Source organism: Acanthochromis polyacanthus, chromosome 19, assembly GCF_021347895.1.
Source record: "Acanthochromis polyacanthus isolate Apoly-LR-REF ecotype Palm Island chromosome 19, KAUST_Apoly_ChrSc, whole genome shotgun sequence".
Taxonomy (NCBI): Eukaryota; Metazoa; Chordata; class Actinopteri; family Pomacentridae; genus Acanthochromis; species Acanthochromis polyacanthus.
This window is the reverse complement of record NC_067131.1, coordinates 5379666-5402358: the sequence shown is the minus strand read 5'-3', so window position 1 is coordinate 5402358 and position 22693 is coordinate 5379666. Positions and strand designations below refer to the sequence as shown.

Genomic DNA, 22693 nt, shown 5'->3' with positions numbered 1-22693 from the left:
TTATTCTCTTTATTCCACCAGATTTAACTGAGTTTTGCAGGTTTTAGTACAAAGATGCACAAATGGTGGCTGCAGTTGTTAAAAATAACGTGTTTTTTTTTAATTAGAGCAAAAAATACATACTTGCACAATGATTTATGCTCTTAAATTAAACAAATTTAATAGATTTTTGCCAGTTATAGTACAGAAACTCCCCAACAGGTGCTGCAGTTGTTAAAAATAACATGTTTTTTGAACATAAAATCATGTAAACACATTAAAATTTAACTATAATCCTCTAATATTTCACTTGCACAGTGTTTTTTCCACCAAATTTAACAGATTTTTGCAGATTTTAGTCCAAACGGATGCTGGGAAACCTTTATTTTTTATTTTATTCGTGCAGTCAGGTGGTAAACACCCCGTAAAGCAGCTGCAGGATGAAGAATTTTTGCTTTTTAGATGCAGCGATGATAAAGAGCCAACAGACAGGTGGAGCTGGATCCTAAAAATAAACCACAGCAGGTCAGAAATGAGGAAATATGAAGTTGTGGGTTAAAGTTGAAGCTGCTGTTGTGTTTTGGGTCTTTATTTAGCAGCAGGTAGAGTTCAGATGTTGGAGAACTCGGTGAGTCACGGCTTCTATTCCTGTCCTGGTTAGAGTCACATCAGAGCACGGTTTGTGGTCCGCTTCATTCAGGATGAGGTGCTTTAAAGCGGGAGGTGAGTGGAAGCAGCAGATTTGAGGCTGGAATGCGTCCAGATGGAGCGTTGTGGCGTTTAGGGGGAGGGGATCGGCATTAGAGGGGGTCTGCAGGAATTCCTCCTTTTCTTTCTGCAGCACTTGTTCTCTGTTCTGTGGTCAGTCGGCTTCAGTCGCTGTGAGGAAAACATGCCGCTGCTGCTGCTGCTCTAACGTAGGTTTCTGCTCTTTAACCGCTTTTTACCGCTTCTATCAGGGGGTTTTCTGAAGCGCTGCTGATTTCTGTCACTTTAACTGCAAACTTTGGCTCAGAAACTTTCACTTTATTCAGATTTTCAGCTGAAAAAGAAGCAAAAAACTGAAGCTGCGGTTCAGGGTTGAAGTTGTTCATGTGTTTGATCCAGAATTTAATCCGTCCTGTTGCTGGTTTTAGAAACTAATGTGTGACAGTCACACTTTAAACACACTGTAAATAGAATTCTGTTCAGTTTCTAACTGGAATTATTTTAACTATTTACTCCTATTTTACCTTGTTTTTTAAAATACAGATAGTATCTAGTAAAATCACAGGAAAAAAGTATCAACCCGAAAGAAAACGCAAAATATTGTCCACATTTTTAAAAAATCTGTATTTTTAGATATCATAATTCTTTCTATTACAACATTTGACTGTAAAATTACTGTTTTCTGTATTTAAATCAGCTAAAAATTGAAAGTATTGTATAACAATAATGTTTTTAAGTAATAAGTTTTATTTTCCATATTTTCTCTGTTTTATTAAATTGCAGATAATAACTAGTAAATCACAGAAAAAAGGTATTAATTTACATGTCAGCCCTAAAGAAAAGACAAAATCAAAACATTTTTTAACATATTGTAATTTTTTCTATTACAACATTTAACTGTACAATTCCCACCTTTCTTGTATTTAAATCAACTAAAAAAAACATATAATATAATATAATATACTTTTTTCTGTATTCCAGAGTAAATATTGAACAAATCCAGCTGCATTTGGGTATTTTCCCCAAATCGTTGAGCTGTGAATTCACCAAACTGACTAAAAGCTGCTTGTCGTTTGTCCTTTTCAGGTTTTTTGTGTTTTCTGTCATCAGACTAAAAGCTTCTAGTGACTTTAGCTCTAAATCAGCCTGAAGGCAGCGACGCATCGATGCAACAGGAAGCAGAAACGTCTAAACATCTGCCTGGTCTCCTGTGTTCTACCTCAGAAACATCTGAACGCCTCTGTCTGCGTCTCTGTCTCTGCTCTACCTCCAGGTGACGATGCCATGACGGGGGACACCGATAAATATTTGGCCCCCCAGGACCTGAGGGAGTTGGGGGACGACTCTCTGCCTCAGGAGGGCTACATGGGCTTCAGTGTTGGAGCTCGATCTCAGAGGTAAAAACACTGAAAATACAGTTTATATTTAAAAAAGAAAACAACCTGCAGCGGCCTGATCACACCAGCATTTAGGAAGGGTTTTATTTGGGGTGTTTGCTTCCAATTTGAGAACTTTTTCCAGCAGTAAAACCATCATTATTGCATTATTTATATATTATAAAACTAGAACAAATGTTCCTGTCTGCTGTTTCTGCTCCTAGACTTTACGTTAAAGCTACATGTGGTGCTAGAAAAGTTCAGATGAAGGTGGTTTTCCTCTGAATTTGCACAAATGTTTCTGCAGTGGAAACATTACAAACTATTACAAACTGCATTCGTTCTGTTTTCTGCTGCAGTATCACAAATAACAGCTTTGAGCTGTAATTTTTCGATACACTTTGTTTAATGCTTAGCTGTAAAATTCAACATTTTTCCTGCATTTATACACACTCTAAATATGAAGAAATGTTCTTTATTTAAATGAATCCTCCGTTTCTCCAGATGAGGTAGTTCTGCCTCAGGTTCTGGTCTGAGGTCACAGTTTTCTGTTGAACTTTCTGCCAGAAAATATTGACTTTGTGCAGCGAGGAGGGAGGAGTTATCGGACAGGAAATGAGAAAAAGGCTTCGATCGTCCGGCCTTGAGCTCCGGGTTCCAGTTTAATAGATAAACCGGGACCAGCAAACTGGTTTCCAGTTCAGTCAGTGTTGGAGGAGGATGAACTGGGATTCATTCTCAACACTGACATGCAGAAGTCTCTTTACATTGAATTCTACTTCACTTTACCCTCACGTTGTCCTGCGGGTCAAAACAGACAGGTTTTAAGGTTTGAAAATGTGGAGAAAAAAATACATTTTCACAGTGAAACTTCTGAAGTCCACATTTTCAACGCTTTTGGGGAAATCTTTGAACGTTTTTTTTTGGTGGAACAAAAAAGAAATGTTAAAAATGTTTCTTAAGAACATCCACATAAAAATCAACCAAAATCCAGCGAATTTCGCTGGATTTTGGTTGATTTTTATGTGGATGTTCTTAAGAAAATATTAGAAGTTTTACTGATATATATATATGATTATTTTAGATATTTTTAGGATTTTCTGGGAAGATTTTTACTCATTTTTTAAAAAATATTTATAAGAATTTTCTTGCCAAATTTGGGGGATTTTTTTTAAAAATATAACTTTTAAGGGAAACTTTTAAGGAATTATTGGAATTTTCAGAAATTTGGGGAATTTTTTTGCTGACTTTTTGGATTTTTTTCAGACAAGAAAACAATATTTTTGGTTCCTGTAAATGAGGAGAACATGAGGGTTAACAGCGTTTTAAACTTTTTTCACTTGTTTCTTATTGAATTTTCCTCTTAAAGTTGCACTAAAGTTTGTATTTCTGTAATAATAGCGGATAAAATGACTGCAAAGTGAGTTTCTGCAGAGTTTCAGCCTCTTTCAGCTCATTTTTTTGGGTAGAAGGATGAACTATGAAGCATAAATTTCTTCGGGTTTCAGTCGATCGTCATTCTGCATCTCTGGCTTCTTTCTCTCCGCTGCATCTCTCCTCTGTTTGTTCACGATGTTTTATTCTCTCCTCCTCATGTTCGTTTCTTAATGTTAGTCCCAAAGTCAGGTAAGGCTCCAGGCATGACGAGGCCTCCCTTCACCTCCCTTCACCTCCCTCCGTCCCATCCCTTCCTCCCGTTGCACCTTTTCCCTCCTCCTCCACCTCATCCGTCCTCCAGTGTGACGCCCATCTTCGTACTAACGGGTTGATTCTGACCACTTTGTTTTACTTCTGTGGTTTGTTAACTCCAGCTGTGTCGTCCACCTGTCTGATCTCTGTCCTGATTTTTAGAGTTTTAAAAGCTGGTAGCGAAATCTTAGCCGTTGCTTTTGTGTTCGAGTGTGGCTGTCATTTTTATTTCCTGGGTCTTTGTGGGGGGTTTTTTTACCACAAAGGTTGGAGCTTTGCATCGTTTTTGGTTTGTGTGGAGTTCCTGTTCATCGAGCTTCCAGGGACCTGAACTGATCGATGTGAAGGCAACAGAGACGCTGTTGTCTTCATCAGTTCAGGGTCGTAGTTTGCCTCAAAGAACAGACATCCTGTTATTTCACAAGGGTATTGTATGTTTTTAACACAAAACATGTGGTGCTGCATGTTTGGAAAGCAGTTTTACACCATATACATATACGGTAGAATAAAACTAACACGTACGCTACTGTTCAGAAGTTTGGGGTCACTTAGAAATGTCCTTATATATATATGTTGAACTGGAAAAATTCTCAGTCTTTTTCTCCGACAGCTTTTCATTAGAGATGTCTAGAGTCCAAAGCTAAGATTATAATTGGGTCCACAACACAAACCTTCGCCCGACACATTATTTTAATCTGTTTTCACGCAAAAGTGCAATAAAAAGCTGTAGAATTGGCTGTCAGTTGATCTAGAGGAGTGTAGAATCCTGAACTATCTCAACCTACTGACATTTCTTGCCTGTTTACTGGCCTGAAGTCACTGATCTTTGCTGAAGTCTCTGTCATGGTGCTCCTTTTTCAGCTAAACCCCGCCAAAAAACAACAAAGCCTTCATCGGGACATCCCTGCTTTCATAGCCTTTACAGGAATATACAGAACGTACACTAGGGTTCAAAGCGTCTTTTAGAAACTGTTTCTTCTGCTGGTGGTAGCCACAGACCCACCTCAGATGACGATCCTCCACATGAAGGATGGATCAATACCAACCAAGAATGTTAAATCCACGGTGAAACAGCAAAAACAAACATGAACAACAAACAGTTTCAGAGCTTTTTGTTGGCACCACTGGTTTCTGTTGGGCTTTTTATGGAAGCTAAGGGTGGAAAAGGTTTCACTTTTAATCCTTTTCTCTTAAGATCATTACATTTGTTCCCTTTTTTTAAGATTCAGGAGTTTCACGGAGATACAGTCTTATCTGGTGCATTTTTTTTTACCCTAAATTGCTCATTTGAATGACGAAATTATCTTCCTGTATTCTGAGCTTTAATTGCGTCAGCACAACCTTTTGTTTTCTCAAGAGAACCTCGTACTCAGCCTCTAAATACGAGATCTTGAGATAACAAGGTGAAAAACATCAGTGTTGCAACCACAGCTGCTTTCAGTTTCCACTTTCTTTTTTCTTTGGCGTTTAGAGTCAGAGAGCTCCGTCAGATCTAATTGGTTCCCGTTGGTTTTTCTTGCGTGGAGCTAATAAGTGCTGTTGGGATGTTGCAGGAGAACATTCATCACGCGTCACTGCTCAGGAATGCTCTTTATTTGCCTCATAAAAGTCTGTCCAAAGCCCCATCGCAAACAACATCACAGGATCTTTTAAAGACTCGAACCTGCATCCATCCTCCTGCTTCACCCCCATGAGCTTCTCTTAGCCTTCCAGGGCGTTGTGTGCAGCATGGTGTGAACGTTTAGGAGGCTTTAGGAGCTTTAACTTTAAGACCAAACAGGTTTTTTCTTGCTCTTAATGTGAAAAGTCACCCAGCACTGACCTACAGCCACATTTACATCTGGATTTCTGGAGTTTCTCTCCTTTCTTTAGGTGTTTTTTCCAAATAAATTCGCAGCAGAAGGTTGATTCTTGCCTTGTTGTTGTCACTGGTGGCATACAGTCGGGTTCCTGGAAGCTGCATGCATTTAATGTGTTTGTGTTTGTTTTTTTTTTCTGTTCATACCCTCCACCCCCCCTATCAACTCCTCCTCTTCCTCCTCCTCCTCAACTCCATCATTGTGACTGTTGTCTTGGTAATCCGTGACTTCTACGGCAACCACACCAAGCCTGCGTTCCTTCAGTTCTGATAGGTCCAACACTCTGAACCGGAGCTCCTTCACCAGGGACAGCATGATGATCGAGGAAATCCTGGCGCCCACTAAGGAGATGGTACGTACCCTAACTGAACCTTCTGCTGTTTAAACGTCTCTCCCGGCGAAAGATCTGCCGGTTGGTAGCTTCCAGAGACACATTTCTGTCTCCAAGTGTGCCGAGCCGAGTTGGTTCGCTGCCAAACGACCGGCTACTCACCAATCCTCTTACACCTGAGTTGGCGCTGACATAAAGACGGCCAATCCCATTACATTTTACTGAAAGGGGAAATGAGATTAGAGGGTTAGTGCTGCTATCTGAGAGGGATTACCGTGATGGCACACTTAGTTTAAGGCCAGCATTTAGGGTAAAGTAGATGTTCGTGTGAAACCTGTTGTAGAAAATGAGCCAAAAAACAAGATGTCTCTTAATACCAGCGGTTGGCTGGTTGGTTAGATAGATAGATAGATAGATAGATAGATAGATAGATAGATAGATACTTTAATAATCCCATGTTAGAAGATTTAAACATCTGTGAGGAATATTTTACTGGTTAAATTCAGCACTTGAGTGAAACTTTTTGATAAAGATTTGGTAAAACCGGCACATTCCAAAAAAACAGAAGAAATTATGTCATTCAAAGGGCAAAGAAAGACATTTTGAAAACCAAAACACCCTACATGATGACATTAAGAAACGGTTAGTAGCAAAATGAAGGTGGTGTTTGTAGTTTGGAACCCCTGGTTTTAATTATCCTGACCAAGAATCTGACCAACCATGTGATGCCAAACTTGGATAGTTGACACTTTTTGATTCTCGGTGACACGTTTGAGGTAGCAGTCAAAAGGTACTGCAGTCTAGTGCACCTGCTGGTAGCTTTAATTGTGGTTTAACGGTGTGAAACCAGCCACATGCTTTTGCACATATAATAGAACAGACAAAATGTTGATTCATGATTCAACCATCACTTCATAGAACTACATGGGGTGATCAAAAAGTCATGAGACTGAGTTTATCATGAATATAACCGCTTTCCTGGCAAAGTTTTGTTCTTGTGCAATGATACTCTGCTCCCAGTGCTCCTGTAACACTCGTACAACGTCAATCTACACAACTACATGAATGTTAAAGACAGCAGTTAGCGTGATCCACGTTCTCCTTGTCCAGACTTTTGTATTGCAACAACTGTTGTTTCTTCACTTGGTAGCAGCAAACCAACCTCTCGTCAACCATGATGATCTACAACAGGATCACTGTGACACAAGATGTGATGTTTTAGCTCCACAGTGTAAATACAAATACACAACAGTTGGCTCAGTGCACCCTAAACAGTCCCAGGACTTTCTGATCATCGTCTTTACTTAGGGCTTTGTAGTTTCTGCCTACACGTCGCATAATGCTGCTGTGATGTGATAGGAAGCTACCAGGTTCTATGATTATGGGATGTTTGGATGTAATGATTATGGGATGTTTGGATGTAATGATTATGGGATGTTTGGATGTAATGATTATGGGATGTTTGGATGTACCGGCTGTTGAATAATAGCTGGTCTTCTCTCACGCTGCTTCAGATGCTCTGCAAGGAAAAGTCTTTCATTGTAGAGCAACACAATAAGGTAGACGTCACGCATTTCTTCTGTCCGTGCACGCCGGAACACTTTTCTCTTTCATATTTTATCATAATTTCTCATATTGAATGCTGTATGATATTCTCTTTCAGTTATGTTCAGTTCTTGCGATGCACCAATAATATCAGAGCATGTGTTGATATTGTTTTATTTATTGTAGTGTCCTGTGTGTATTTTATCCATGTGCCCACTTTCTATTGCTTTAAAGGTCCAGTATGAAGGATTTAGTAGCACCTGGCACACTACAACTATTGACCACACTAATTATGCAGAACGTTTAGCCTTAATATAATTTAAACATGTGAGTTATATAAATATTTACACCCTTTATAGAAATCATGAACAAGTAAATTAGCTACAGAGACCAAAACACTTATTATACCAGACTGTAATCATGTTTATTTCTGCTGTAAAGTTAGACATTTTAGCGTGCATTGACTCACTTTTGAAAGCAGCCTCTAGTGGTCATTGGAGGAACTGCAGTAGGTTACGATTTCTGCATCAGAAATTTCAAAATAGTTTTTATTTTCAGGTGATGTCACACTAATAAAAACATGATTATGAATATTATGTTTCACTTCTGCCAATAGATTTCTCTAAATCCAACACACAGACCTTTGAACATTAGGTTTAGTTTATTAAGGATGTTTTTTCACCAAAGAACTATTTTAATCCTTTCATCAAATATTGCGTTTTTTTGCATAATTAACCTAAATATAATTTAACAAAATCAAAATATGGCCAAATTCAATGTGCTGCAGTTTTTGCTAAAGATAAAATATGTCACATCTGTATTCTAATCGTTCTAAATGTTTCTAAATTATGTATATATTATCCAGTCGTTAGGGAACATGTTTGTTTGGTTCAGAGAGCAGTGAAAGTCACTTTACCCATTTTTATATTTGTCTAAGTAGAATTCTTTTTAAATAAGTATTCACACTAAAATTTTTTTGACTCAGATGGCGAGCTAAATATCTGTCAAAATGATAGCAATATGATTACTTTTGGATATTGTTCTTTCATTCTGTGCTGGTTTTCTTTTTCAGCAATTTAGACCCTGATTTAATATTTGAAATACTTTTTTCTTGTTACAATTAGGTTAATTGGGCATTTAAAAACACTGGCTTTGATTTTTATTTTGTGGTTATTTAATTTTTGGGGTAAAAAACACTGAATTCTTGTGATTTTTGTATCTATGTTAACATATCAATGCCCATCTGGAATAGAAATAATGCATTTAAGTTTATGAATGTAAGATTACCTGATGCTCTGACAGAGAAAACACCAGAATTTTCAGTGATTTCGTTGCCACCATCCGTCATTTGCATGTTCCTGTTTATGTTTTTCTTTTCCAACGTCCTCAAGATGTTTTTAACAGCTTGTGTTTTAATGAAATATTACATCTCCAGCTTTATTTTTCTATGTCACTCTGAGTGGCAGCCACTGCAGCCTCCAAAGAGTGCCGATCATTTTATGACTCAGCCGTGAATCTTGCAAGAAATATTAGAGCGATGGACTCTCAGAGGAGAAATAAGCTAAAAAAAAAACTGACTTTATGTCTTATTATGTCACAGGTTGCATTAAATTCTTCATGACAGGAAGCAGGTTCATGCATCAGTACGAAGAGTTTCCGCTTTAACGCTCCCTCTCCGACCTTGTTTTCTCCTCCACAGCATCTCTCGGTGGCGAAGGACTTTGACAGCGACTCTCTGAGGAGGTACAGCTGGACGGCAGACGCTCTGGATAACGTCAACCTCGTGTCATCGCCGATCCACTCGGGGTAAGTCTGATGGAAGGGATGAAGGAGGAGGAAAGGGAGACTGAATCAAAAAGATTAGAAAGAAGTGAAAGGTTGAAGATGTTTAGAGGAAAGAATGAAGCAGCTGTCTTTGTCTCCACCTGAATGTCTTCTCCATTTTCCTTTCCTTCGAGAAAGCGACTCCGACCTGCAGAACTTTCTCGTCGTCCTCTCTGATTGTCTGGTCTTTTAAAAAAAATGTGAAACCTAATCTGTTGGCGAACATTAAACCTCCCTCATTTTCACAATTAAGGTGGAATAAAATATTCAAAGCTGCTGCTGGAAGGAGAAACATGACTTTTTACATTTACACTACCGTTGTAAAGTTTGGAGTCACCCAGACAGTTTAATGTTTTCTATACAAACTCTCACTTTTATTCATGTGCTAACATAACTGCACAAGGGTTTTCTGATCATCAGTGAGTCTTTAAACACCATTAGCTAACACAATGTAGCATTAGAACACAGGAGTGATGGTTGCTGGAAATGTTCCTCTGTACCCCTATGGAGATATTCCATTAAACATTTCCAGCTGGAATAGTCATTTACCACATTAACAATGTCTACACTGGATTTCTGATTCATTTAATGTTATCATCATTGAAAAAAATGCTTTTCGCTCAAAAACAAGGACATTTCTAAGTTTAAACCCAACTTTTGAACGGTAGTGTACGTATCATAAAAGCTCATGTTCAGGATGTTGTGATTCAAACAACACCTGCCGCATTACTGTGAAGGTTATAAAAGTAAAAAAACTACAGTCTGAATGTGTGTGTTTAGTCATTTAAATACAAAGTGCAGTCAAAAAAGCTGAGATTACATCTATAATAATGAAAAACCAGTCCTGATTTATATTTGGCCACGGGTCCTGTTGAAGTAAACTCCTTGTGCGGCGATGCTCTGCTCCCAGTGCTCCTGCAGCATCCATCCCGTCATGTAAACATGGCAAGAACCATCTGTGATGAGCACAACATCTCCTAAACTCTGCTGAATTGGCAACATAACTTGATTTTCATTTTTTTTTAACAAAAATAGGTCAGAGGTAGCCAAATATAGCAAGTAGGACAACTCTGAAGTGACAATTTTGTTGTTGTGGCCAATAAATTGTGCATAATCACCATTAGACCCCCTCAATATGCCACCATGCCACAGTTAGGATTGTTTCACTCCTTAATTTAATGTTATCTTCAGGACATTTCTAAGTGACCTCAGACTTTTGAACAGTAGTGTTTGAACCTGAAACTCTAAATTCTTAAAATTCGATTAATTATTGCAGCAGCAGATATCCACCTGTGAGTCGCCTGATCGTGAAAATAAAGGAGGTGGAGCTGAAAACAAAAGTTTGACATTTTGGGAAATGTGCTGATTTGCTTTTCTGGAGGACAGTCAAACCTCTTTCAGACCTTCTTGGCTTCATTAGTCTGTTAAAGTGACGGTATTTTGTCACTTTTTCAATAATGTTCCTCATAACTGTATTTAGACTAAAGTGATGGAGGTAGAATATTTGTCAAATACACCAGATTTTACGGTATATTTAGCAAGATAATGAACAAATCAACCAAATATTAAATGCAAGTTTTACAGATTTTACTGTAGTTATAAACTGAGACTGTGTGACAGTTCATCTGTCTGAGGTGAAGAAAAGTTGGATCCTGATCCATCTTATCTCCTTATCGGGGATATTTATAATTATAATAAGTTGTTAACCTGGATCCTGCTGCTGTCTGATACTGCAGATATTTAATAAACTCAGAGGAAACAGTCCTAAACAACCGGGAGCAACAAACTAAACCTGAGTTTATTTTGTCACAACACAGGTTGTATTCATTACTGGTGACGTCTGTCAATCTGACTTGTTACAGACTCTAAAAAGCATTTCAGTTTGTAATTAATGGTAATTGGAATTTTCAAGATGGTTTGTGATTGGTATCTTTGAGTGTTTTAAAAAGCATTGTATAAGTTTAAAGTATTTTTTGTTTTTATGACTGTAAACTGTCTGTTTTTTGATCGATATTGTTGCTGAATAGTGGAAAAAATCTTCCCCAAATCACTTCATACAACTTTAAGTCCATCTTTTATGTTACTGTATGCAGTTCAGGCTTGTGTTCTTGGTTAAGACATGAAAATTACATCTGTAGATGCCATCAGATTAACAGAAAAAAGTCTGAAAGAGGCTTTAGGCGAAAAAAAATCTTCAAATCTTCTACCAGCAGCTTGTTAGCTTAGCTTAGCACAAAGACTGGAAACGAGATGAAACTGCTAGCCTGGCTTTGTCCAGCTAATTTAATGCATTATATCTCTGTTAAATATAAAAACTGAAGCATTTAAAGACTTTTTCCAGTCCTTTTTGCTAATCTACCAGAAGATTCGCGACCCTCCACCAAAAAGCAAATGCTTCCCAAAATGTCCCATTCCTTGGTGACGGTGTTTCCGATGACGAAGCTGTTGTTGTTGCTGACCTGTCGCTCCTTCGTTGCTTTGTCGTCCATCCTGCAGTTTTTCCTCTCCGCTCCCGCAGTACGACAGCAGGTGATTGACTGTGATTGGTTGATCTTTTTTCACCTTGTCTTCTGGTGACATCGCACCACCTTCCCATCTGTCCGTCTGTTCACTCACAACATCTGTGTTTGCTCTTCCTCACCCGTGAACTGTGTTGTTTCAGACTTAAAGTGGTTTGGATTGGGTTTATTCCTTTGGTTTGTTTGGAGGAAATCTCTGTGAGTCTCTAAGTGATCTGAGATGAGTTCATGATGCAAGATTTGGCCGAATGTGACGTTTTAAAATTACCGACGTGTGCTGGATGTGAATGTTTTTGCATTCTCCAACAGCAAGTTCTACACTTTTACAGCCACTTTAAACAGTCATTAACCCTCTGAACTCCAAACAGTTACTGACATCACATTTTTACTCACTGGGGGCTCATTTTTCACTGCAATTCAAAGTCCTTCACCTCTATGGAAACAGAACAGCCATAACTGGAAGGCAGAAATGTTCTCTTTAAAATGTAGCACAATTATATTACCATAAGTCACAGTAAAGTAAAAAAAAGCTGAAGCTGAGTTTCGATGATTATTTATTCTACAAAATTTGAAAATACCTGCAATCAACCTGCAATCAAGCTGCAATCAATGATATTTAGCGAGTTCTTGCAGGTGGAATAAATGGTGGCTCTACATACCATCTATATTTAACATTTGGCATTTTTACAACCTTCACTAAATATGGATTTTATCACACTACTCTGCACATGAAAAAGATCATGCTAAAGTTTTGGAGTTCGGAGAGTTAAACATAATATTTTAGATGGAAACTTTGCAACCACAGGTCTAAAAAAAGAATCACTTTATTTGTTTTTACAGGAACTTTTTGTGCCCCGTTTGTTCAATAACTACATGCAAACTAACACAACATTTCTGCTGCCATTCTGCATGGTGTGGGTCTGTGTGTGTGTGTGTGTGTGTGTGTGTGTGTGTGTGTGTGTGTGTGTGTGTGTGTGTGTGTGTGTGTGTGTGTGTGTGTGTGAATTATGATTTCCTTCTTTGAGTTAAATGAGAATTACACGACTTTCCAATGTGGGTGAAACACGGGAAACACCGGAGGCTCCTGTGTTGGTTTGTTGGCCGTGGAATTAATGATGATAATAATAATGACAGTTTTGATTTAAGAATATTCACGTCTGCTGGCCGAAGCCGACGTTTTTAACCCTCGTGTCGTCCTGTGGGTCAAAATTTACCCGTTTTAAAGTTTGAAAATGTGGAGAAAAACATGTATTTTCACAGTGAAACTTCTGATGTCCACATTTTCAACATTTTTGGGAAATCTTTGAACATTTTTTGGTGGAAAAAACAAATGCTAAAAATGTTTCTTAAGAACATTCACCAAAAAATATTTTTTAGTGAATGTAAGAAAATATTAGAAGTTTTACTGATATATATGAAATCACTTTAGATATTTTTAGGATTTTTTTGGAAGATTTTTACTCATTTTTTGAAAATATTAAAAGAATTTCCTTGCCACATTTAGGAGATTTTTTAAGTCAAACTTTTAAAGGAAACTCTTTTTTTTAGGAATTATTGGATTTTTCTTCCTGAAGGTTTTGCAAATTTTCAGAAATATGGGCATTTTTTTGTTGAATTTTTGGATTTTTTTTCAGACAAGGAAACAATATTTTTTGTTGGCCGTAAATGAGGACAACAGGAGGGTTAAACAGCAGTCACAGCCGACACAGAAACCTCCTCACATCTTCTTTTACTTCCTGTTCTCTTCTGTCGGTGTTTTGAGGATCACAGCATGGGAAGAACCTTCACCTCCAAACTAAAGCTCCTCTCTCCTCATTGGCTCTTAACGTCTTCTCCTTTTTGTCCCATCACGTCCCTCTCTGGTTCCTCTGCTGCTCTGTCTTCCATCACTTCCTGTCGTCTCTTCTTCACTGGTTTTCTCTGTCTCCTATCGCTCTTTGTCTCTTCCTGGTTCTTTTTCCTCCTCCTCCAGGTTCCTGGTGAGCTTCATGGTGGACGCCAGAGGAGGTTCGATGAGGGGAAGCCGCCACAACGGGATGCGGATCATCATCCCGCCCAGGAAGTGCACGGCGCCCACCAGGATCACCTGCCGCCTAGTGAAGAGGCACAAGCTGGCGTCGCCTCCTCCCATGGTGGAGGGCGAAGGCCTGGCCAGCCGGCTGGTGGAGGTCGGCCCGGCTGGAGCTCAGTTCCTCGGGTAGGATTTCATTTTTGTTCTTACTGATACAGATTTAGCTGTTTGCTTTATTGCTTATTTTCGTGCACTTCCTTTCCGTGACTTGACATCTCCTTCCTTCTGCTTCTTGCCATCGCCATCATTTCCTGCGTTTTTTCTGTCTGACGGTGTGAATGTGTCGCATGTCCAGGTCGATTCCTGAAGTTTGGTTTGAGGTTGTTGCAGCAAGCAGGTTGTGTTTAACATCGCTAACGGTTGTAAAATGTGTAAAAATGGAGTTTGTGCTTCGGTTGGGTTCAGGTCTAAATGTCAGGCAGTTACAGTTCAATCCTCTGAACCCTGAACCGTTTCTGGGTGTTTTTTATTCACTTTAGGTTCATTTTTTTGTGAAGTCCAGAACCTTTTCAGAAACAGAACAACCATAATGCTAGAAATCATAAAATAGAACAAACAAAATTAAATATTTTCTTATTTATTTTTACAAAAAAATTTAAAAAAACAACTTAAATCTACACGTTCAACATATTTCCAAGTGTCCAAAAGTGCTACCAACACTGGAAAAACAAAAGGTGACACTACACACTATAGATATTTTACTAATTTGTTAACATACTCCTGTCTTTGCTGCTGCCGTTCAATCAAAAAGTCCCAGAATTTTAGTCACATGACTGTTGGTTGCAGCTGAATCACTGATAGCTTCATGATTTCAACTAAGAAAGCAGATTTTTTTGTATTTTTGAGATTGTGGTTCCTGTAAACTGTTTATTTTGTTTTGGCTAATTTTGAAATGAGTCATGTAGAATCAAGCGATCTTAGCTTTCCCTACAGAAAGGCAAATTACAGTTCAGTGGCTGTTGGAAAGCTGAAAACTCTGCGATAATTACTGTTTTTACAGTTTCTTGCTGTGATAAATTGTGTTACTTTCTCTGGAAATATAAAATGCCTCTCAATCCCACTGGTGGGTTTCAGGGTTCAGAGGAATAAACACACAAAAGCTGCATGTTTAATAAAGCTTTTTGTTTAGAACAGGGCTGAAGATTACTGATTTTAGTTCTGTGTTTAGTTTCCAAATTAATCCCATTGTTCTATTTCTTGCTCTATGAGGGACTTCAGTGTTTCTCAAATGGGAGTAACTCAGCTAAATCAACATGAAAAATAATAATAAGATGAGATTTCCTTTTTTAAAAATACAACCATATATTTTTGCGTTGAGGAGGAACATGAACACACAAACAGGATTACAGATTGGGATATTTATTGTCACTATAACCAATAAAATGCAGCTTAACACCATACAGTGTGATGGAGCATGCATGGAGATCCAAATAAAAAGTGGTGTTGGAGGTGTTTATCTCAGGTTGAAGACAGCAAATAGGAGTGAATGATTCTGTAGTGGCTTGATTGGGCAGTTTTGTGATTGTTATTTGACTGAATGTTCACTGTTGTGGACGACTAAAGAGGTTTTATGTGGCTGTAGGGGTTTAGCTAGCAGCTAGCAGCTAGCAGCTAGCAGCGGACACCATGACAGAGACTTCTGTGGAGGTTAATGGATTAGAGGCAGTGGAAGTGAGCCTAACTTAATCCGATTGTTGACGTCTGTTGTGAAATATTCTATTTTGAGCAGCTTTAGAGGGAGTCACACTGAACATCTGATGTTGCATCGATGCGGATCCATTAATTGGTTTGGGATTACCCTTAATGTGGCAAAAGTTACGCCTCAACAGTTATATTAGGAGGTGAGGACAGTTTGAGCAGTGTCCATGGAGGGAAAAGCACAAATGAACACTTGGAATAGTGGAACAAATAGAAGCTGGCTGTGTATAAAATACCAGATTTGTGGAAATATGTAGACAAAGGAGCATAGTTTTGAGGATACAAGAAGTTAAAAGACTGAGAACATACTCTGGAATAATCTGTAGTTTTTTTATTAATAGTGCAAAAGACAAAATTATTCAATTATTTCTCAACAGCAGCTGGCCTCATCAGCATCACTTATTAAATAGGATTAATATTATCTGTACATCTCAAGTTGGTTATGCCATCTAATATGTAAATGTATGCATTCTCAGGTGAATAGTTTGCAAATTGCTGCACGCCGTACGTGTTTCTATCGGATAAACTTCCTTAGATTTGCTCAACTTGCTGTTTCTTTGTCTTGAAATACATTTATCAGCATCAAATTCCTTGTTAGTTAAAATCTACTTGGTAATAAAGCTCATTGTGACTTTCAATTAATACCCAGCAGCCTAAACTCTCCTTTAAGAAGCTGTAACCAGCAGTTATTTGGTATTTCTGCTTAATAAATGACTATAATGTTAATCATAATAGCTGTTGATTAGCTTTTCTGTGAGGTTATTGTGTTACTTCATCATCTCACTGCATTAGTTTATGATTCCAGTCATAATATCAGACTTCTCTTTAATATTACTAGTGTGTAGTTCATGCTCAGCTCCTCAACTGGACTTGAAAGCAGAACCAGGAGTCGTGTTGCTGCTCATAAATAAAACAGAATCAGTGTTTGCCTCTGCTGACTTTGGAGTGTGTGTTTTGTGTAAATGTGTGTTTCATTATGTTGCGGCCGACAGTAAACTCCATCTGCCCAGAAAGCTGCCAGCCCTTAATGAAGGCGAGAGCCTGGTTAGTCCCGTGCTACAGCTGGGACCCAGAGGAACTAGATTTGTTGGGTAGGAACCAAACATAGCACCTCCTTCCTCCTCCTCCTCCTCCCTGCTCCTCTTCCTCCCGTCGGGAGGCGACATGACCGAGGCTGATTCATGCTGATGGATTATTTTCCTCATCAACGTTGACTTTGGTTTGTCAGGATTTGCAGCATTGATGTGGTTTCCATGTGGTTTTGGGAAGAAATCGAGCCCTTAATGAACCGATAATGTCGTTTCTGGCATTTTTAAAGTTCTTCCTAAAACTACAAAATGTAGCTTGAAATCCATTACAGTTACTTTTCCAGCCACTTCCATCGTCTGTTTTGTTTCAGAAGCTCTCTGAGGCTTCTGGCGTCAGGTTTTTATTGGCTGTTGGACTGCGCTTGTTGGGCATGAGCCTTTCCTCCTCAGGCCGAGCATCATCCTGCTTCCCATGACTGCTGCCATATTTAAGATCATCTCTGTGTGATTCAGTTTGTAGAGTCGATGCTCGTGAGTAATGCACTGATGTGTGATGGTGGGATTCATTACTGTAGACTTCACAGCAGAACAAATGTGTTCAAGTGTTTTAGATTTTACTGGTGTTCCTAATAAAGTGGGTAACAGATCAAGAGTTAGTCTCTGACTTAAAATTAACTAATATTTGCTTGTTGTAATTGATGTAGTTTACAAAAGTTTACTCAGTGAAAGTGAAAATAATATCAATATTTAATATAATAATATATTATTTATTTATGGAAGTGCTTTGACACCTTAACCTTTTACAATGTACACACAAGAGCTAAAAAATTAAGTTTAAAGTTAATTAAACACAAAATGTTCCACTGTGAGAGGCTAATGCTTAGTCATTAATCAAACAGAATTTAACTGATTAAAAATATATTAACCGATAAGTAAAAAGAAGGTTGTGCATGTTGTACCACCAGGTGGAGTCTTTTACTATTTAATATTGTGGCGACCAGAGGAGGCATCACTCGGGCTACCGACAGGGAGTTTAGCTAGTAGGGAGCACCATGACAAAACTCCATGTGCTCATTAATTGAATTATTGGTATTCATAGTTTAACTGATTAAAAATTAACCGATAACGAAAAAGAAGAAGGTCATGCATGTCAGTATGGGGGGTCCTGGACTTACGTTGGAGTTACGTTCCTACTGATCTATGTAAGTCGATTATCGCCGTAAGTCACAACTCCGACGAAAATGTAAACAAAGCCGTTATGTGCATCATGATATCGATCCGTTCATCCTAAAAGTCATGAATACCAACAACTTTCATGCATGTATGAGTCATCTTACAAGAAGATAACAGAATATTTTGACCAGTTTTTACAACTTGACCGATGTTCGTCTGTGTTTCACCCTGTTGCAAGCGTTTTATTCTGTCTAATTGGACTTCCATGGAGATGACTTTCCTTTTCTTCGAAGCATCAGAAGACTCCAACTTACGCTTGGGAGCCATAATGAAGGACAAAAAGTTAGTGAATGTAGCACAATCCAAGGTGGCGTACAACCAGAGAATGTAAACAAATTTGTCGCATAGCGCCGCGGGACAACATAATCGTCCACTCCGCTCATCAACTAGTTCCACGTCACCGATTCTGACATAATGACGAAACGCTGTAGGTCGAGGACGTCACAAACCGAGGACTTCCTGTATATGTATTGTAGATCAACTGTAGTACCTAATTGTACCACCAGGTGGAGTCTTTTACTGTTTAATACTTTAGGGACCAGAGGACACGTCACTTGCAGAATTTTATCTAGTGGTTTTAGCGAGTAAAGGGGCACCCTGACAAAGCCTCATGTGCCGCTTAGTGCCTACTGACCCGTTAGTCTGGGAACACGAAACAAAATTATATTGAAAGGTTTTCTAATGATTGACTAAATGTTGCTACCATCCCTCGTCAGCGCTGTTAATGTCAGTCTGTTAAAGTGATGATATTATCTTAATGTAAAGTAGGTTAACTGTGTCAAAGATGCTCCACAGGGGTTGCCAGTTGGGGGTTGCCAGTTGGGGGTTGCCAGTTGGGGGGCTCTTTGTCTGCTTCAATGTCCAGATGTTGTAAACCAGCAAAGGGAAAAGTGGGACACATGACATCTGGTAAAAAAAAAAAAAAAAAATCAGTGCAGTTTGTCTGTATGTTGATGTAGAAAATGAAACTGGCCGTGAGTAACCACATTTAGCACAGACATGTGGATGTTAACCTGTAGGGTATATGAACCCTCTCAACCCCAACAAGCAGTTTATCGGCGTTTCTTAGCTTCTTTCTACTCACATTAGGCTCATTTTGGCTGCAATATAAAGTTGTACACCTCTATGGGAACAGAACAACCATGAAGAAGTAGAAAACTTACATTTCTTTGAATATATTTAACAGAAATCTAAAAAATAAACCTGAAATCTACAGTACAGGTGCAATATTTTTCCAAGTGCTCCCCAGTGTTTCCAATAATGGATGAAATTCTGAATTGGAGGACATAACAACTGCCATTCCAGTGCTAACAGTTAGCATTCCAGGGCTAACCTCTAGCATTCCCAGACTAGCCACTTGCAAAGAGTGACACTATACTTTAAAACACCATTTTCTGAGCATTTTCTTGCTTTTAGGCTAGTTAGCTAATCTAAAATTAACCGTCTAGAGCCCAGTGTAGCACCAGTGCTGCGATTGCTTGATTTATTTCTGATTGGTGGTAGATTAGAAACCAGATCAGATAGATCGATCATTCTTTCTGCATATAAAATCCGGGGAGTTAGACTAACATTTCACTCATTCACCAGGTCTCAGAGCACTTCTAGGTTGCAGTGATGGGCTTGTAAAAATACACAATGAAGCACTCATAATAAAAATCTTCAGGTCACAGGATGTTGTGCAACTTTTTTACATTTACAAATTTGAGGGATACAGCTATGCAGTTTCTGTATTTTGAATATATGTGACAAAACTAAAATGATTGTCTTTTTTTTAGGTTTATTGCACGTTAAAGCAATTTATTGTAGTAATTAAGACACAAGTCAGTATATATTATTAAAACTTGGGATATAAGGGTTATTGATGTAAAGCAAATAAAAAATACTCCCAAAAATTGCACTAGAGTCTGTAAAACTATGTTCTGGTGCACACTGATAGGTCTTAAAAGTTAAAAAAGTTGCATTAGTTATTGAGAACAACTGCAGTTTTATTGGATCTCTGAAACAGAAGTCCTCAAAAACTAAAATCCTGCACACAGATTTATAAGAAGCTGCTGCTACAAGAACTACAGCTCGTCTGCAGCCTACATCCATCCTAAACATCACAAGAAAATGTAAATCTGGTTGAGAAAATAGTACCTTCAGAAAAAATGATGTCATTGTGAGGACAGAAGGGGATTTTCAAGGAGGCGATTAGTTCCTGTTTTGTTCTATTTTGCGTCTGTCCATCCGTCTCTCTTGAGTTCATGCCTTGTTCTAATAAGGGCTGTGCAGCTTTCTCTTCCACCTCTTCACTGCATTTCATCTGTTTGTTCATTTCCTTTGAATGTGTCGTTAAACCTGCAGCACGGCCGTAACAACACCGTCATCATTTACATCATTTACTGTCTCCTTTCAATGTTTCCTTTCCTTTATGGCAGCTCAGAGGACATTTATCAACCCTTAAATTGAAGATTCAAACTCCAGAATTCCTGGTTAATCCCTGATTTATTCTCTCTCAGCTGCCATATGATGTTTGTCATCTGTATTGCAGTTTTAATTTTGCATTTTGAGTCTAATTATTTTCACAGAAACCATCGTTCTGAGAAAGATGTGAACTTTATGCAGTCCCACCAGCTTCTCCAGACGTTTTAGTTTAGTTCAGTTACCAGTAAAAACCAGTTTGATCCAACGGTCAAATGTCCTCCAGGCCCGTGATAGTGGAGATCCCACACTTCGGCTCAATGCGAGGCCACGAGAGGGAGCTGATCCTGCTGCGAAGCGAGAACGGAGAGAACTGGAAGGAACATCTGTACGACTGCAAGACGGACGACCTCAACCAGCTGCTCAACGGCATGGACGAAGGTGAAGATGTAGCTTCTCCTGGTGTCTGTCTGATGTCTGAATGTGTAGACGCTGGTTTTGGAGCTTGTGGCAGCATAAATTTTGATGCTAATGTACAAAAACTGAATTCAAACAGCAGCAGAAACTCCAGAACAGGCTTATAGTGATGCCTCGTGTGCAGGAAGGTGGTAAATTTGTAATTTGGTGATGATCTGTGGGTTCAGATTTGACATGGAAGAGCATCAGCGAAAAATATTTCTACGCCTGACGACCTAAAGATGAATAAATAACTGGATTTGTCCTGCATAGAGACACATTGCAAAGAGGCTTTAAGTGGCAAAATGACGAAAATTATAAAAAAGATAGTTTTATTAACTGACATTTCAAGCATAATACTCCTTATTATTTATGAAATGATCAAAAATACCGAGAAAATGCAGATTTCTGTCAAAAATGACAGCTAGACTTTAGACTTTTACTGGAATAGAAGGTTTTATCATCTATCATTTTGTACTTTCTGGAGACTAACTGGAAATGTTGCTTGAACAATAATAACAACAATGACAGAGGACTAGAAAACTGAAAAAAAAAAACATAATTTGGTAAAAGAAACATTTTTCAATCGACTAAATAGTGGTCTTGTGAATTTTTTTATGGTAAATTAGCAAAATCTAATATTTATAGGTGTTCTCTCTGTGTCTTCTGAAGGATTATTTTTTAATCTGGCATCAAAATGATAAAAATTTAAAGAAAAGGGGGGGAAAAGTATTTTGTTAATTAGAATGAATAGTATATTAAATATAACGAACGCTTATGTCCATTTTAATGGTCAAAAAATCACAGGAAAATGGAGATTTCTTTCAGAAACACCAAGATAGACTCACTGTCTTTGCTGGAATAAAAGGTTTTATCATCCATCGCTTTGTACTTAATGTTATATATGTTGTAGTGAGGCTATGAGATCATTTACTGCTCTGGATATTCATGTGTACAACCATGTAATTATTATTTAAGCTTTAGGAAAACTGGAAATGCTGCTTGAATAATCATAAAAATCAAAAATAAAGGCGTAAAAAACTGAATAGGACTAAAAAACAATATAATTTAGTAACATTAATGAATTTTTACACTAATTAAAAAAAAATCACATTCATTGGTGCTTTCACAGGGTTTCTCCTGCAGAGAGATTTTTTTAACCTTCAAATATTTTTTTAAGTCCAGCACCAAAAGACAAATCAGCAGCAAAAAGTTAAAAGAATGAAAAGAAATGAGGAAAAAAATTAAGTAAAATGAACCTAAATGTCAGTCAAAAAGAATAAAAAATAAAACAATAATAATAAAAAATGAAATAATAAAAGATAAAAATAAAAATGTTGACATGAATTTATGACTGAATTTATAAAAATTAATTGCAATAAGTAAAACCAATCAAAAGCCAGACTGAAAGATGGATCTTTGTGTTTGTGTTTAAAATTTTCACTCTTTCTGCTGATCTTTGTTCTGATTGGTCGGCGTCATTGACATGTGACTGACTGTTTATATTTTCTTAACTTATCATTAATCATATTTCCTGTTGCCGTAGAGCTGGACAGCCCCGAGGAGCTGGAGAGGAAGAGAATCTGCCGCATCGTCACCAAGGACTTCCCACAATACTTTGCTGTGGTGTCTCGGATCAGACAGGAGACCAATCACATGGGGCCGGAGGGCGGGACTCTGTGCAGCCGCAGCGTCCCATTGGTCCAGGCCTCCTTCCCTGAGGGGGCGCTGACCAAGAAGATCAAGGTTGGACTGCAGGTGAGTTCAGGGGCGTCAGATTCTGTCTCTTTACACCTGCATATTGAGGCAAGACAGCTTTATTTGTATTGCACATTTCATACAGGAGGGCAACTCAATGTGCTTATTAAATGTTTATGAAATTTAGATATTTTACAACGCTCATAATTATCTTTTAACGCCTCCAAACACAGGAATAGTTTGTTAAATTTAAGTTCTAACGCAACCACAATACCTGCA

The 22693-nt window shown here is 38.3% G+C and overlaps 1 protein-coding gene across 1 annotated transcript in view; it reads left to right on the top strand.

Annotated features, from left to right (window-relative positions):
- LOC110954653 (ankyrin-3-like) overlaps nucleotides 1-22693 on the top strand; it is a 185263-nt gene that overhangs the window by 123238 nt on the left and 39332 nt on the right. Inside the window, 6 exon segments of the mRNA XM_051939494.1 lie at nucleotides 1961-2084; nucleotides 5861-5963; nucleotides 9187-9293; nucleotides 13803-14027; nucleotides 20547-20701; nucleotides 22263-22474. Of these exon segments, the coding sequence (XP_051795454.1) occupies nucleotides 1961-2084; nucleotides 5861-5963; nucleotides 9187-9293; nucleotides 13803-14027; nucleotides 20547-20701; nucleotides 22263-22474 (926 nt within the window).